This window comes from Diabrotica virgifera, chromosome 8 (genome assembly GCF_917563875.1).
Source record: "Diabrotica virgifera virgifera chromosome 8, PGI_DIABVI_V3a".
NCBI classification, from domain to species: domain Eukaryota; kingdom Metazoa; phylum Arthropoda; class Insecta; order Coleoptera; family Chrysomelidae; genus Diabrotica; species Diabrotica virgifera.
Genome location: NC_065450.1, coordinates 88,756,188 through 88,770,858, shown reverse-complemented (window position 1 = coordinate 88,770,858; position 14,671 = coordinate 88,756,188). Strand labels below are relative to the sequence as shown.

At 32.4% G+C, this 14,671-nt stretch overlaps 1 protein-coding gene across 6 annotated transcripts in view; it reads left to right on the top strand.

Moving 5' to 3' along the window:
* The window catches only part of LOC126890792 (glycoprotein 3-alpha-L-fucosyltransferase A-like), a 319,356-nt gene that overhangs the window by 279,449 nt on the left and 25,236 nt on the right, over nt 1–14,671 (top strand). For all 6 annotated transcript variants that reach the window (XR_007700463.1, XM_050659984.1, XM_050659985.1 and 3 more), the window contains exon 7: nt 13,789–13,975. Coding sequence is in view for 5 of the 6 variants with exons in the window: in XM_050659984.1 (XP_050515941.1) it covers nt 13,789–13,975 (187 nt within the window). In the remaining variant the exon portion in view is untranslated. The remainder of the gene's footprint in view (nt 1–13,788; nt 13,976–14,671) is intronic.

Sequence of the window (14,671 nt, the reverse complement as noted above, 5' to 3'; positions counted from 1 at the left end):
TTGTAATAAGTACTTGCAACGATTTTTGATTTTAGGATTATTTTTTAAATTTCTCCTTATAACTTTTTTATGGGATTGTGTGTTATGATTGAATCTTATTTTTTATAGGTAATACTTTGGATCCACTTGACTCGGCCGGGCAAACTTACTTGACTTGACTTGACTCGGCCGGGCAAAAAATATGGATTAATTCCAATATTTACTGTCAAAGCTCCTGCACCATAAGCTTTGCTTGAAAAAATAGCATGTAAATGTACCAAAGGATGTACAAAAAACTGCGGTTGTAGGAAGATAGGAATTAGTTGTTCAATATTCTGCAAATGGTGCATGTGCGTGGGTAGTAATTGTGGGAACTCTAAGATAACTGAGGTGTCAGAGGAAGATATTGAAGCTAATGCTAACGAAGAGATCGACTTTGATTTTAAAAAATTTTTAAATGTCAACGTTTAAATAATTTTAACTAAAGTGATGCTTTTTAAGACTAATGTTTATGTAATTTTTGTAAAAGAAATAATTTTAAATAATACAGGTAAAAAATATCAAAGAATCACTCGGTTTCCATTATGTATTTTAATATAGATGATAATATATAGATAGTATATTCATGTACAAGAAAAAAAAAGTTATAATAAGAAATTTCAAAAATAATCGTAAAAAATGTAAAAAATAATACTTTTTTATATTAGGTATTATATAATATATAATATATTGTATAATAGTTATATTTTATTTTTATATTATATTATAAAAAAATCGTTAAAAGTATAAAACCTTGAAAAACCATAATCTCTTTAAAAAAATCGTACAACGTTTTACAGTAGACCATTTTAAAGGTAATTGATTTCTATTCCTATTACGTGTACCATTGCATATACCTAAAGTTACGTAGAAAAAAGTTACAGAACAATATTTGCGAAATAACAACGAAAATTGCCCAAAATTTCTGTGAGTGGCGAGCTTTGAAAAATCATATTTTGAAAACTGTAAATCCTAATGACCTGTACCAAACATCATTTTAAAAAGAAAATATATAAGTTTTTTTTCTGTGAAGCAATGTCTATACCTATGTCCCCGTGGACAAAAGTTATGGGACAAAAAACAAAATTTCTTTCTTTTGGGTTTCTTTGTGCTTTTTCTTTTGAATATATTTTTGTAAAAAAAAGTATCTATGATATTAAAAAGTTATATTTAGATTGGAAATTTAACCAGGAACAATTTTTATGTAGACGTATTTGTACAAAAAGTGCATAGATCTCACTCTAATGTAACCTGTGCCCAGGGACTAATTCGCCTATTTCTCAAAAACGCACCCCTTTAAATGGTAGCACTCCGCGGTTTTTTCATATATAGATGTCCATTGACCATATTAAATAATAAAACCCCGTTAACGCTGTAGTTCCTTTTAGCTATCTTATTTTGAATATAATCAATAGCCTATTGGTTCGAATTTCATAAAATGAAATTCGAACCAATAGGGATAAAAATAAAAGCCATCATCATAAAAGAATAAACGCGATACCGATGCTCCTGGACGATTACTCCTCATTTAATTCCTATTTTAAATATTTAAAAATCGTTTTTTTTTTTCACCATGAAATCCTTTATAAAAGGTATATTTGTTAAAATCCCTATACAGGGCTACATCATAAAGCAAACATAACTAGTTTTCAATCGGTTGACCGATCATCATCAGTGTTTCCTAAAATGTGTACAACCTGATAAAATAATGTAAAGTATTTAAAAGTTTGACTATGATTTTAAAAAGTTATGGGTTGTACTTACTTGAATCGAACATGCTAACCACCAAAGTAGAAATATTAGGGTAAAAACCCTTTAAACTTAATCCGTCATAGGAACATATAAAAATGATGTGATTTTACACATGGATGTATAAAATAACCAATGTTTCACTCTCGAGGTACCATTGAGCTAAATTTGACTTGATCACATCATGGCTGTGTAGAAGCAAGTGACTTTGATAGCGGAAACCCTGAATGGTGACATGACAGAAATGACAGTTCCACAGGAAGTTAAAATTTCCCTGATGGTTTTGTGATATTTATTGTAAAGTTTGTTAAATCATTAACAATAAAAACAGTCGCTCACACTATGGTAAATGATCTGTTTAAATGAAAATGAACTTGATGTAAAAGTTAGAATAATTGTAATGAAAGAGATAGGCAAACCACATTACACGTTGAACGAAAACTTAATAAACGTTATCAAGCCCTATTATGTGGACATCTAGGGCTTAGAAAAGCAATTTTATGTTGGTATCAAGTTATCGATTTTATTCGAATGGTTGGAAGTGGCCATTGTATGTGAAAGTACCATAAAAGATCACAATGGGGGAGACACAGATGTAGAAATGTCTCAAAATCAGGGAGGGATGTATAAGACAATTTTGTTCGAATTAACCGATTTCATGGTTTTTTGTAATAAATGGTATACAGCCAACTACAGGAAATTTTTTCCTCGTGGGTTTTTTGCTCTCTTGAGAAATTTGGCTTTTTGCAGTTACGTCATTCTTATTCCGGAGCGGCGATATGTGCTCAGAAGAAATATTTAAAGAAGCACTAGATGACAGCAATGAAGGCATATCAATTAACGGAACATTAGTGAGTAATCTCAGATATGCAGACGATACAATACTTCTTGCGGACAGCAGAGAAGGACTGCAAATTGTGGTTGATCGCACTACGCAGTACTGCGAGACGTATGGAATGGCTCTGAACACAAAAAAACAAAAACCATTATTGTCAGTAAGAGTAAGAACAAGATTGAAGACGAAACAATCTACGTTAAAGGAAAAGCTTTAGAGAAAGTACCCAGATACAATTATTTGTGATGTGAACTAAATGAATAATGGGATCGCAGCCTCGAAATAAAACGACGCATAGAGCTAGCCAAAAGCGCTTTCAATAAGATCAAAACAATATTATGCAATGGAAAACTGGGAATAGAAATTAGAACTAGAGTATGAGATGCTGTAGGTATGTATTCTTTGTCCTTTTATATGGATTTGAAGCCTGAACAATTACGGACGAAACTGAAAAAAGACTTGCCAGTTATGAGATGTTGTGTTATCGAAGAATGTGGAAAATACCATTCACACAACACGTAACAAACACGAAAATATTAAGAAAGGTGAAAAAAGAAAAAGAAATACTGAACATTATGAAGGAAAGAAAAATGAGCTACTTTGGTCACATACTTAGAAATGAAAAATTTGAATTAATGCGATTATTTATACGTTATACAAGGGAGAGTGGAATGAAAGAGAGCGGAAAAACAACAATAGAACTCTTCAGAACCGCTGCAGACAGAGTTAAATGGGCCATGATGATCGCCAATGTACATAAAGGATGAGGCACATGAAGAAGAGTGAGATACTAATATTATCACAATATTGTACCTTCATCTTTAATCGCAGAAATATAGAAATATTTCTATATCGCGAGGTGTGAGACAAGGGTGTATACTATATACCAGCGGTGCTCAAAGAGTCGATCGCGATCGACCGGTCGATCGCCAAAGTTTTTGAAGTCGATCGCGATTCACGGAAAAAATAAAATTTATTTTTATTGTATGTATTTGTATTTAATACAAATGGAAAAGACGGGGAATGCGCTGACTCACCACACGTGTATGAGCAAAATAAAATATGCGATCTCCTCACCCAAAAGTTGCGATAATGCCGATTCGGCATATCAGCATTCACAGATAACTTAAACTGGTAGTGTGCTGTATGGGCATTGTATGGCTATTAGTCAATCATTAGTCATTCATTACCAAAGTATGTTAAAAACCAGTCAAAGATTTTATTATACGTTAATATTTGAAACTCGATATGAGTGCGGCGAAAAAGAGTAAAACATATCATTTTAATAATGCCTGGGAAGAAGAATTCCTGTTTACCATGGTGAAAGATAAGTGTGTTTGTCTTGTTTGTCGGTCTTCCGTTGCTCTTCCCAAATGCGGAAATTTAGAACGGCATTATAAAACTTTGCACAAAAACTATGAAAATGATTTTCCGCAAAACAGTTTGTTTAGAAAAGGGAAAGTGCAAGACTTGAAAAGTAGTTTGAAGGCGGAACAATCAATGTTCACTAGGCCTGTTAAACAATCAGTAGCTGCAACGATTGCATCATTCAAAATTTCTTATATACTGGCACAACATAAAAACCGTTTGAAGATGGAGAGGTAGTGAAAGAAGCATTCATTGAAGCAGCGAGTGTATTATTTGAAGACTTCAAAAATAAAACAGATATTATGTCTGCTATGAAGTCCAGTTGTCACGCCCAACGGTCACCAGACGTATCGAAATCATGGGCAAAGATTTGGAAAGCCAAGTGAAAAGTTATATTATGAAGTGTGTATACTTTTCTTTGCAATATGACGAGTCAACCGATATGACTATACCGCCCAGTTGTGTATTTTCATTCAAATGGTATTTTCTGATATGTCATGTAAAGAAGATTTGTTAACAATGCCTCTGAAAGAGAAAACTCGCGGAGAAGATATATTACAACGTTTTTATAAATTTTGTGGAACAATACGAGCTACCTATTTACAAACTAGTGTGTATTACAACAGATGGTGCAACATCCATGACTGGCGTTAACAATGGATTTGTTGCATTATGTCGAGCTAACGAGGACTTTCCATCGTTTTTTTCATTTCATTGCATTATTCACCAGCAAGTTTTGTGTTCCAAAATTTTAAATATGGACATTATGAAGATTACAGCAAAAATTGTGAATTCAATAAGAGCGCGAAGCCTGCAACGACGTCTTTTTAAAGCGCAATTGCAAGCTAGCGACTCTGCGGAACACACTGATTTACTTCTGCATACAGATGTGACGTGGTTGAGCCGTGGAAAATTTTTAGATAGGTTCCAGGAGTTACTTCCCGAAATAATTTCTTTTCTAGAGGAACGAGGGGACGACACTCATCTACTTCAGAACGAAAAATGGCTCAGTGACCTAGCTTTCTTATCAGATTTAACAAATCATTTGAACGTCCTTAATTTGGAACTACATACAAGGTAAAAATAAAACAATTATCGATATGATGAGTGCAGTACATTTTTTTGTCAACAAATTGAAATTATTGATTAAACAAATTAACAGAAAGGATTTAAACAACTTTCCATCGCTGAAAAAAGGGTAACCGCTCATTTGAATTATGTCTATTACGAGACGGAGCTGCAAGCACTTCATAGTGAGTTTGAAAGACGCTTCGCTGATTAAAAAAAACTGACAGATATTGTAACATTTATGTCTAATCCATTTTCTTGCGAAGACGTGGAAAAAATTGCAACTGAAATATCCGTTACTTTCAATATGGAAATCGTTTCCGTCCAAAATGAGGTACTAAAAATAATTTCGGATATACACCTTAAATCCAGAGCAACTGATAAAAAATTTTGGTCTTTCATATCGTCTGAGAAATATCCATCTTTGAGGCAAGTAGCTCTGCAGCTCACAGCATTATTTGGATCAACGTACTTGTGTGAGTCTGCATTTTCCCAAATGAAGGTAGTGAAATCAAAGTATCGTAATCGGCTAACTGACGAACATCTCTCATCATGCTTGCGTTTGGCCCTCGGTAATTACGTACCATCATATGAAAAACTTGTGGATGATATGCAGTGCCATGCATCAACATCCAAATAAAATTAAGATGAAAAACATGACTTTAATTCCAACTCTCTATAGTTACAACTTTTTATCACATAGAAATGTGCAATAAAGTTTTTTATTTTCATAATTGTTTTTTTTTTACTAGCAGTCGATCGCTGGACCCTTGCAGTTTATGCGGTAGATACCACGTAGTATAAGTCTGAGCACCACTGCTGTATACTGTCACCAACCCTGTTTAATCTCTATTCCGAAGACGTAATGAATAGAACACTCTCTGAGCAATCCATAGCTATTAAAATAAATGGTGTTAGATGAAACAATCTGAGATTTGCCGACGACACGACGCTACAGACATTGGTGAATAAGATAGCAGACTGCAGCGAAGAATATGGACTATCTTTGAACATAAAGAAAACTAAATTTATGGTAATATCGAAATCAACACGAAATGTCCAAAATTTATATTTACACAATGAAATTATCGATCGAGTTAGCAAATACAAATATTTAGGCACTTTTATGAATGAAGACAACGATAGCTCAGCAAAAATCAAAATAAGAATAGAAAAAGCCAGAACCATATTCACTAAAATGAAGAGTGTTCTGTGGAAGAGATTTGAGCCTTGAAATGAAACTTCGCCTGATGACATGTTACGTACTTTCTGTGCTGTTCTACGGAATGGAGTCATGGACGCTGAAAAAGATTGATATCAAAAAATTAGAGGCATTTGAACTGTGGATGTATCGCAGAATCTTGGGAATATCATGGACGGAGAGAGTCACAAACGTCGAGGTCTTGAGAAGAATGAATAAAGAAAAGGAAGTCATATTTACGATTAAAAAACGAAAACTGCAATACTTGGGACACATTACAAGAGGCGAAAGATATGAACTGCTTCGAATAATTATGCAGGGGAAGATAGCAGGAAAAAGGTCCATTGGAAGAAGACGAAACTCCTGGCTAAAGAATCTACGGGAATGGTATGGCTGTAGCAACAACGAATTGTTTCGGTCAGCAGTTTCGAAAATACGTATAGCCCTGATGATCGCCAACCTTCGGAACGAAGATGGCACTTGAAGAAGATAGAAATATTGATGACGTGCTGATTTAGCCTCGTAACGAAACAAAATAGATTCTCTTTCAACCATTTTACAAAAATCTTCGTATTTATGTTATCTCCGAGAGATGACAATGAAAAGAAATTGTGTAAACACATTTCAAATTATTTAGTAGGTTGGTTATCGTACTTGGTGGTGAGAATGGGTTTCATACCGGAAGTCTTTGATAAAACGAATTCTGAAAAATAGTTGAAAAAATGTTGTATGTACCTATTTGGTCCCCTAGATAAAATTACTGGATGAAGGAAATGATACCAGCGACCACATCGATGGATCTGATTGTAATAGGGACTAAAATGTAGAATATTTTGGTAACACGTGTGGTATTTAATAATTGATAAGATTAAATAATAATAATGTTATTTTGGAATAAATATTTTTTATATAGGCATTTACCTATTAACAATCAGAATTAAACATTTCGTAAGTTAATTTGATAAAAAGCACAATAACTTGTCTTTTTAATTATAATGATATTATTATAGTATTTTTACTACAAAAACGTTATTACGTAGGTCAAAATTTTTGACGTAAGAGAACTGTCAAAACATTAGAATGTGACTTTTCATTATTGCTATGTTTATTATAAACATGGCAATAATGAAAAGTCACATTCTAATGTTTTGACAGTTCTTTTACGTCAAAAATTTTGACCTACGTAATAACGTTTTTGTAGTAAAAATACTATATATTATATCATTATATGAACTATATTGTACCTACACTTTATCACTAATATGACTTTATGGGCCATACCCTTCGCAATCTTCTGTTGTTTAGTGGCTGCAGCAGTAGTGGTGATATTAATTGGTTGGGGTGACCTTTCAATTTCTGAAAAAATATATGTCCAAAATAAGTCCGGAAATGGATAAACTGACTAATTTTTGTTATATAGAGCTTTTTCGCTAAGTCAACACTTTTCGAGTTACTTGCGAGTGAATATGTTTATTTTTCAACAAAATAACTACATTTTTAGACGGTTTTTCGCAAATAACTCAAAAAGTAAGTATTTTGTCGAAAAACGTTATTAGCACAAATATAGCCTGTAAAAAAGTAAAAAAAAATGGTGTACGCGTTAGGTCTCTGGACCTCGTAGAACCAGAGTTATAGCTAATGAAAAATAGATTCATATTCACCTAATTTCAAATAGAATATTCGAAGTGAAATATCCACAAAATTAAGCACTTTTTGGGGAAACCCCATTTTAACTTTTTTAAAGTGTTTAAAGAAAGATTTATTTCTGTTTTTATAAAAAGTTTCTAGCATTAAATTTAAGCAAGTTACGCTCAAAATAAAGTTGGTCTCTTTTGTTTTGGCAAAAAAAAATCGGGAAGACCACGCCCTAATTAGCAACTTAAATGAAATTAATCGTTACCGCTCCACAAATTATTTTACTTATGTTGTGTTTATATCATCTGTAAGTTTCATCGATTCAAAGTGCTTATTTTTGAAAAAATTTGGTTTCAAAGTAAAATTTTTAAAAATTTTAATTTTGAAAAATATGATTTTTTTCAAAATAACTTAAAAATTGTTAGAGATACCAAAAATCTCGAAAAACAAAAAAGTCTTTTCTGAATATCATGTATTTTTTTGTTTTTCTGTTAGACAAAATTGATTAAGATTTAGTGTTTCTAAATTTGCATACATTCGTGATCAGTGACTCGTTCAACCCCTTTTAACTACAGCCCTTTCAAAAATAAGGACTTTGAACCGATGAAACTTACAGATCATATAAACAATACATACACGAGTCAAGAAACTTGTGAAGTCGTAACGATTAAGTTCATTTGAGATACTAATTAGGGGGAGATTTTCCCGACGTTTTTACCAAAAAAAGGGACTAACTTTATTTTGAGCCTAACTTGTTTACTTTTGATGCTAGAAATTTTTTTATAAAACAAAAATGAAGCTTTTTTTAAACACTTTAAATAAGTTCTAATGAGTTTTCCCCGAAATGTGCTTCATTTTTTATTATTTCACGTTAAATTATTCCATTTGGAATTTGACGAATATGAACCTATTTTTAATTAGCAATAACTCTGCTTCTACTACGTATAGAGACGTGATATATACACCATTTTTTAAAAATTTTACAGGCTATATTTTTGCTCAGAATGTTTTTTCGATAAAATACTTACTACTTGAGTTATTGAGTCAATAAGCGTGGTTATTTTGTTGAAAAAATGAACATATTCACTGGCAAATAACTCAAAAAGTATTGACTTAGTGAAAAAACTCTATAGAACAAAAGTTACTTAAAATTAGTCAGTTTATCTATTTCCGGACTTACTTTGGACGAATATTTTTTCACCCCAAGGAGGGAGTGAAAACCACCCCCAGAGCAAAAGCACATATCGACACAATATCACTTTTTTTCTTTAACTTGTTAGCTATGTTTATGCCAAATTTCATGTCAATCCAAGCGGTTCTTTAAAATCTAGAGGTTTTGCAATATTTTACCGTTAAACAACGTACTATTGGTAAAAACGCTGGACGGAAGGGCCGCCCGAGAACTTTATCGTACCGATCTATTATCGTTATGGTACTAGATACTGGAATTCTATAAAAATAACAAAGTTACTCGTTATTTTGATATTTTAGAAACACCTACTGTACTTAAAAGTATTTTATGGTTCTACGCATCATTAATTCCTGCATTTGAGAAAATGTTCGATGCCATATTTCGGGGACACACTATAGATGTGTAGATTATTGCATAAATCAATAGAATATTATAGTCATACTTTCATTTCAAATTAGTTCATTTTTCTGAGAAATTAATAGTTTACAATATTTGCATTTCATTCTATTTCGATTACGCCAGTCAATGCGCGAGATTAAGAACAAGATATTATCTCCAAATTCTATCCTACTGCATGGATTTTAATGAAATTTTGGGAGTAGCCCAATCTCCTAATTCAAAGTATATCCTATATACTATGGCGCTTTTATCATGGGGGAAGTTCCCACCACTTCTCAGGGGTGAAATATTTTTATTTTCGAATTACATGGAGAAAAAGGAAGATTTTTAAGAAAATTTAAAAATTCATTCTATAATTTGATCACATTTTTTACAAAAACCATTCATTTTAAACCCGTTCAACATTTTGAAAGTAGAAATAACACTATATATATATATATATATATATATATATATATATATATATATATATATATATATATATATATATATATATATATATATATCAAACAGATGAAATAGAGAATGTGGAAAAATCCCCTTACGAACAATTCACACATCCACCATTTCGGGTTGGGAAAAAAAAAAAAGATCCAAACACCAGTTCTTAGAAATGTGTTTCGCCCTCTTCAACCTCTCTGGGCTTATCAATAAAGATGAGAGGTTGAATATCTTTAGACACATTCCAATCAAAAAACAACATTCGAGACCTAGACATAGAAGGTGCGTAAATCTACGGCAAGTCCGACAATGACAGTCTCAAGTTTTAATTCCCTAATTACTTAAAGTAAGTAAAATCTATGTTTAAAAACATGAGATGTAGATCCTTGAAACACACTCAGTGATCAAAGGATCCAAGGTTAATGGTTTGACGACCACTCGTACGAAATCAAACAGATGAAATAGAGAATGTGGAAAAATCCCCTTACGAACAATTCACACATCCACCATTTCGGGTTGGGAAAAATTTTTCGAATAGAATCTATTTAAGATTTTTCCACATTCTCTATTTCATCTGTTTGATTTCGTACGAGTGGTCGTCAAACCATTAACCTTGGATCCTTTGATCACTGAGTGTGTTTCAAGGATCTACATCTCATATATATATATATATATATATATATATATATATATATATTAAAAGGTATTGTAGAAGGAAAACAATGCATTTAAATTATGGTAGATGGGGAGTTAAATGTATATACTTTTCATTTTTCCTTAAAGTACATTAGTCATATATTTTTTTGCACCATATCTCGCTTAGTTTGTAAGTAACCGACATTTAACGGTGCTCGTTTTAAAGGCCTTTTCAAACACTACAAAAGGTGTTGGTAGCATTATACACCTAAAACCTACCGTTCCTCTGTTATTTTAAGTTGAATACACCAATTTGAGCATGCACCAAAAAACAAACTATTTTCACCTACCATATCTCTTTTTGTATTATAAATAGAACATTTACGAAGGAACGAATCTCTTTATTATTTATAATATAAAAAATGTTTTATATAGTGTTTTTAGTTCGATGCATAGTTTTTAAGGTATTCACAAAAAATCCGTCCGAAAAGGTGTCATTTTTCAATGAAAATGGCCAATTTTCAACTACGCATAACTCAAAAAGTATTGAGTTCCAAAAAAAAAGTATAGACCAGTTTTTGCTTAGAAATAGGTTCTTTAGCCACTTTCGTGCTTATTTTGACCAACAAATTTTCCACCCCCTTGAAGAAGTGGGAACCGCCCCAAGATAAAAGCGCCATAGTATATAGGGTAGATTTTGTTTCTTGAGCTATTCCCTACTTACTGTGAAAATATCAAGTACATCAATGTAGTAGGATGGAATTCGGAGCAAAATACCCTCATTGACTGCCCTACAATAATGCTCTGCTATGAACGCGTGAGAGAGGACACACATAAGATTATAGCAAAATTTCTATTTACCGTAACTTTTCGAGTTTTTGAGCTACAGCAATGAATTTTATGTCATTGGAAAGGTAATTTTGCATTCTTTCAAAATATGTTAAAATATACAGGGCGTATCTAAAAAAATTAAGATTTTTTATTCATTTCCGGTTCAACCGGAAGCCATATTTTTGGTAAAATTTATTGTGATAATAGATAATAAAGTACCATATATGTTTGCAAAATTTCAAATTTTAGTTTCTATTAAGAAGGAAGTTACGGGCACTCGAATATTTTTTTATAAAAAATTCATAACTCCCCTCCTATGGGGAGTTAAGATATATGACTAATGTCATTCAATTTACTGATAGGATATCAAAGATATATCAAAAAATAAAAAAATTCCTTGGAGCCATTTTTGAGAAAATCTAGTTCAAATTTATGTCAAAATGTGACCCCTTAAATATAGGCAACCCGTAACTTTTTCTGAAAAACGATAACATCCTTCTTATAGCCCCATCTTTAGACTATATAACGACTTTTTCAAATTAAACTTATCTTCAACAAGTTTTTAGATAGATAGGGAAATGTGTCGGGTGGGCGGTCGGCCATTTTGGCCGCCATTTTGAATTTGGAAATGTCAAATTCCGTATTTTTATTTACCTATCGATGAGCTTACTTTGAGTTGAATTTCATTCATTTCGGTCAAAATTTGCAAAAATGGGCCCAAAATAACCCCCCTATTTCGGCCCCCCTTTGAGAGGTTTTTTTTAAAAGCTTAGTTTCTCGACAAAATTCTCTTAAACTTACTCATACCGAATTTCATCAAAATCGGTCCAGTAGTTTTTGCTGGGCGGTGGCGACATACGTACGTACGTACATACTTCCGACATGTCTTTTTATTTGCTTTTTAGACTCAGGGGGACTCAAAACGTCGAAAAAAAGTGAAATCTGAAAAAATTTTTTTTGCACGATCCTATAACTTTATCTATTATACTATACTACGTATATAGTACGATAAAGTAAAAATATAAATGGAATTATGTCACAGTAGTCATAAAATATTTATTTGCAAAATTTTTAACTGTTACCAATGATAACAGTGGTTATATGGACGCTTCGCCAGTGCCTCAGTATGAAAGTTATATGGGTTGACTTAGTTTTATTAGCTTTTGTCTTTCATTTCTTTAACCACTGTCCGATTTGGTCTAGGCGTTCCTGAAATTTTAGTACTGGAGCTGTTGGATTATCTTCAGTTGCAAATATTGCTGTATCATCAGCGAAAGTTCCAATGGTGGTTTGTGGAGAGGTTGGTAAATCGGATGTGTACAGTACATAAAGTAGTGGACCCAGTATACTAACTTGTGGGACTCCTGACTGAATTTGGTTACGGTTCGATAGTTCATCGATTTTAATAAGTCACAATATTTGTTGGGTAAGGATTTTTTGATTTTATAAAGTAATCCTGGTTGCCATACCTTATCAAATGCCTGGCTAATGTCCAGAAAGGCTACTGTACAATATTGTTTATTGTTCAAGGCTCTATTAATTACATGTGATATGCGATGGTATTGTTGCACTGTAGAATGAGCTTGTCGGAATCCAAATTGTGGTTCTGGCATCCAGTTTTGGAATTTTAGGTGGCTTCTCTTATAATAATTCTCTAAGTAACAGCTTTTCAAGAAGTTGTGAAATTATTGGCAGTAGACTTATTGGGCCGTATTATGAACCATCCGTTCAATCTTTACCAAGTTTCGGTATCATAATTATGTACTTGCCCCATTTTTAGTGATCTAGGATAATTATTATGTTTTAATATTGTATTTAACATGTACAATAACTTCATTATACCTTTTTAGGAAGTTGTTTTAGCATTCTTGCTGTTATGAGATCAGTGCTTGGTGCCTTTTTTTCATTCAAATTATTAATTTCATATTTGATCTCGTTCGGTGTAATTAAAGTTAGTAGCTCTCGTTGATGAATTGGTAAGGCTAGTTCCTGCTCTACTTCTTGTATACTTGGTCGTTGTCGTGTGGCCTGAAGACTTCAGTTAGATGTTCAGCAAATAGATCAGCTTTTTCTTTGTTGCTTTTCGCCCATGGTCCTGGTGGGGTTGAGATTTTCCGAATTAGTGGTGAAGTATTTATTGGTTTATTTTTGTTTTTGATTGGTTTTCAGATAGTATCTTGACGAGAAAGGTTTGATACATATATTTTTTAAATGAGTCATCAAAGCACAGCACTTAGTCTATTTTAGTTTATTAAGTACTACTTAGTGCTGTATTAGTTACTTGCGATTTATTTTATTTTTCAATAAACAAAAATAGTTCACCTCCTATGTATACCTAAACACTACGATTTATTACAATTTTATTTCTGTAATCTATATTATACGTAATACTGACTGATATTTGTATTGTTTTAGTGTCCTAGATCAGATAGAAAATGTTTTGAAATATTAGAAAGGGATTATAAATTTTATTTGGCGTTCGAAAATTCCAATTGTCGAGACTATATAACCGAAAAATTTTATGTTAACGGTCTGGGACAAAACGTTCTTCCTATCGTTATGGGAGCTCGACCAGAAGACTACCAAAGAAGTGCACCTGAAGGTAAGATTTACAGTCTTTTAGATGGTGTTTTACCCATAGACATAATAAAAATGAACAAGGTAAGGTATGGGACGCCGATGTCAAGGACGTCATTGGTTAATATTCACTTTGAGTGGTCTAATAATCTTTGTCTGTCACATGAGCGGGATCGCTTGGTTAAAAGAACTGCCCACGCGTTACGCTATTTTGCTCAGTATGTCTTGTCTATCCTTATTATGTCTATGGTTTTACCCCAGAAAACGAAGCTAAAAAATAACTTAAAAAATCTGTGGGGGAAGTGACATAGAAAAAGCAACGATCTCGTGGGATTTAAATTTTTTATTGGTGACTCATAAAAAAGTGACTTTTTTCATTCATTTCAATATTGTGTAAAAATCATGCATTTCAGATGAAAACGTTCAATATGGAACCGATCAGGACCATATTTTGCAAATACAGTAACTACATAAAAACTCATATTGTAAAATATGTTTTAAATATTTTTATTGTTTATTTTAATAATTTTCAACAATTTAAACAAATGCTTGCTTCCGGGTTTAATTTGCAATAACTGTTTTGTCTGTAAACATTTTTTAATTTAGAAAATCTCATTTTAAAGAGAAAGTATTTTCAAGAAAGTCGTCTGTTGAACATTTTCATTTACAATTAAAAGTTTTTTGACAATATTGAAATAAATGAAAAAGTCGCCTTTTTGCT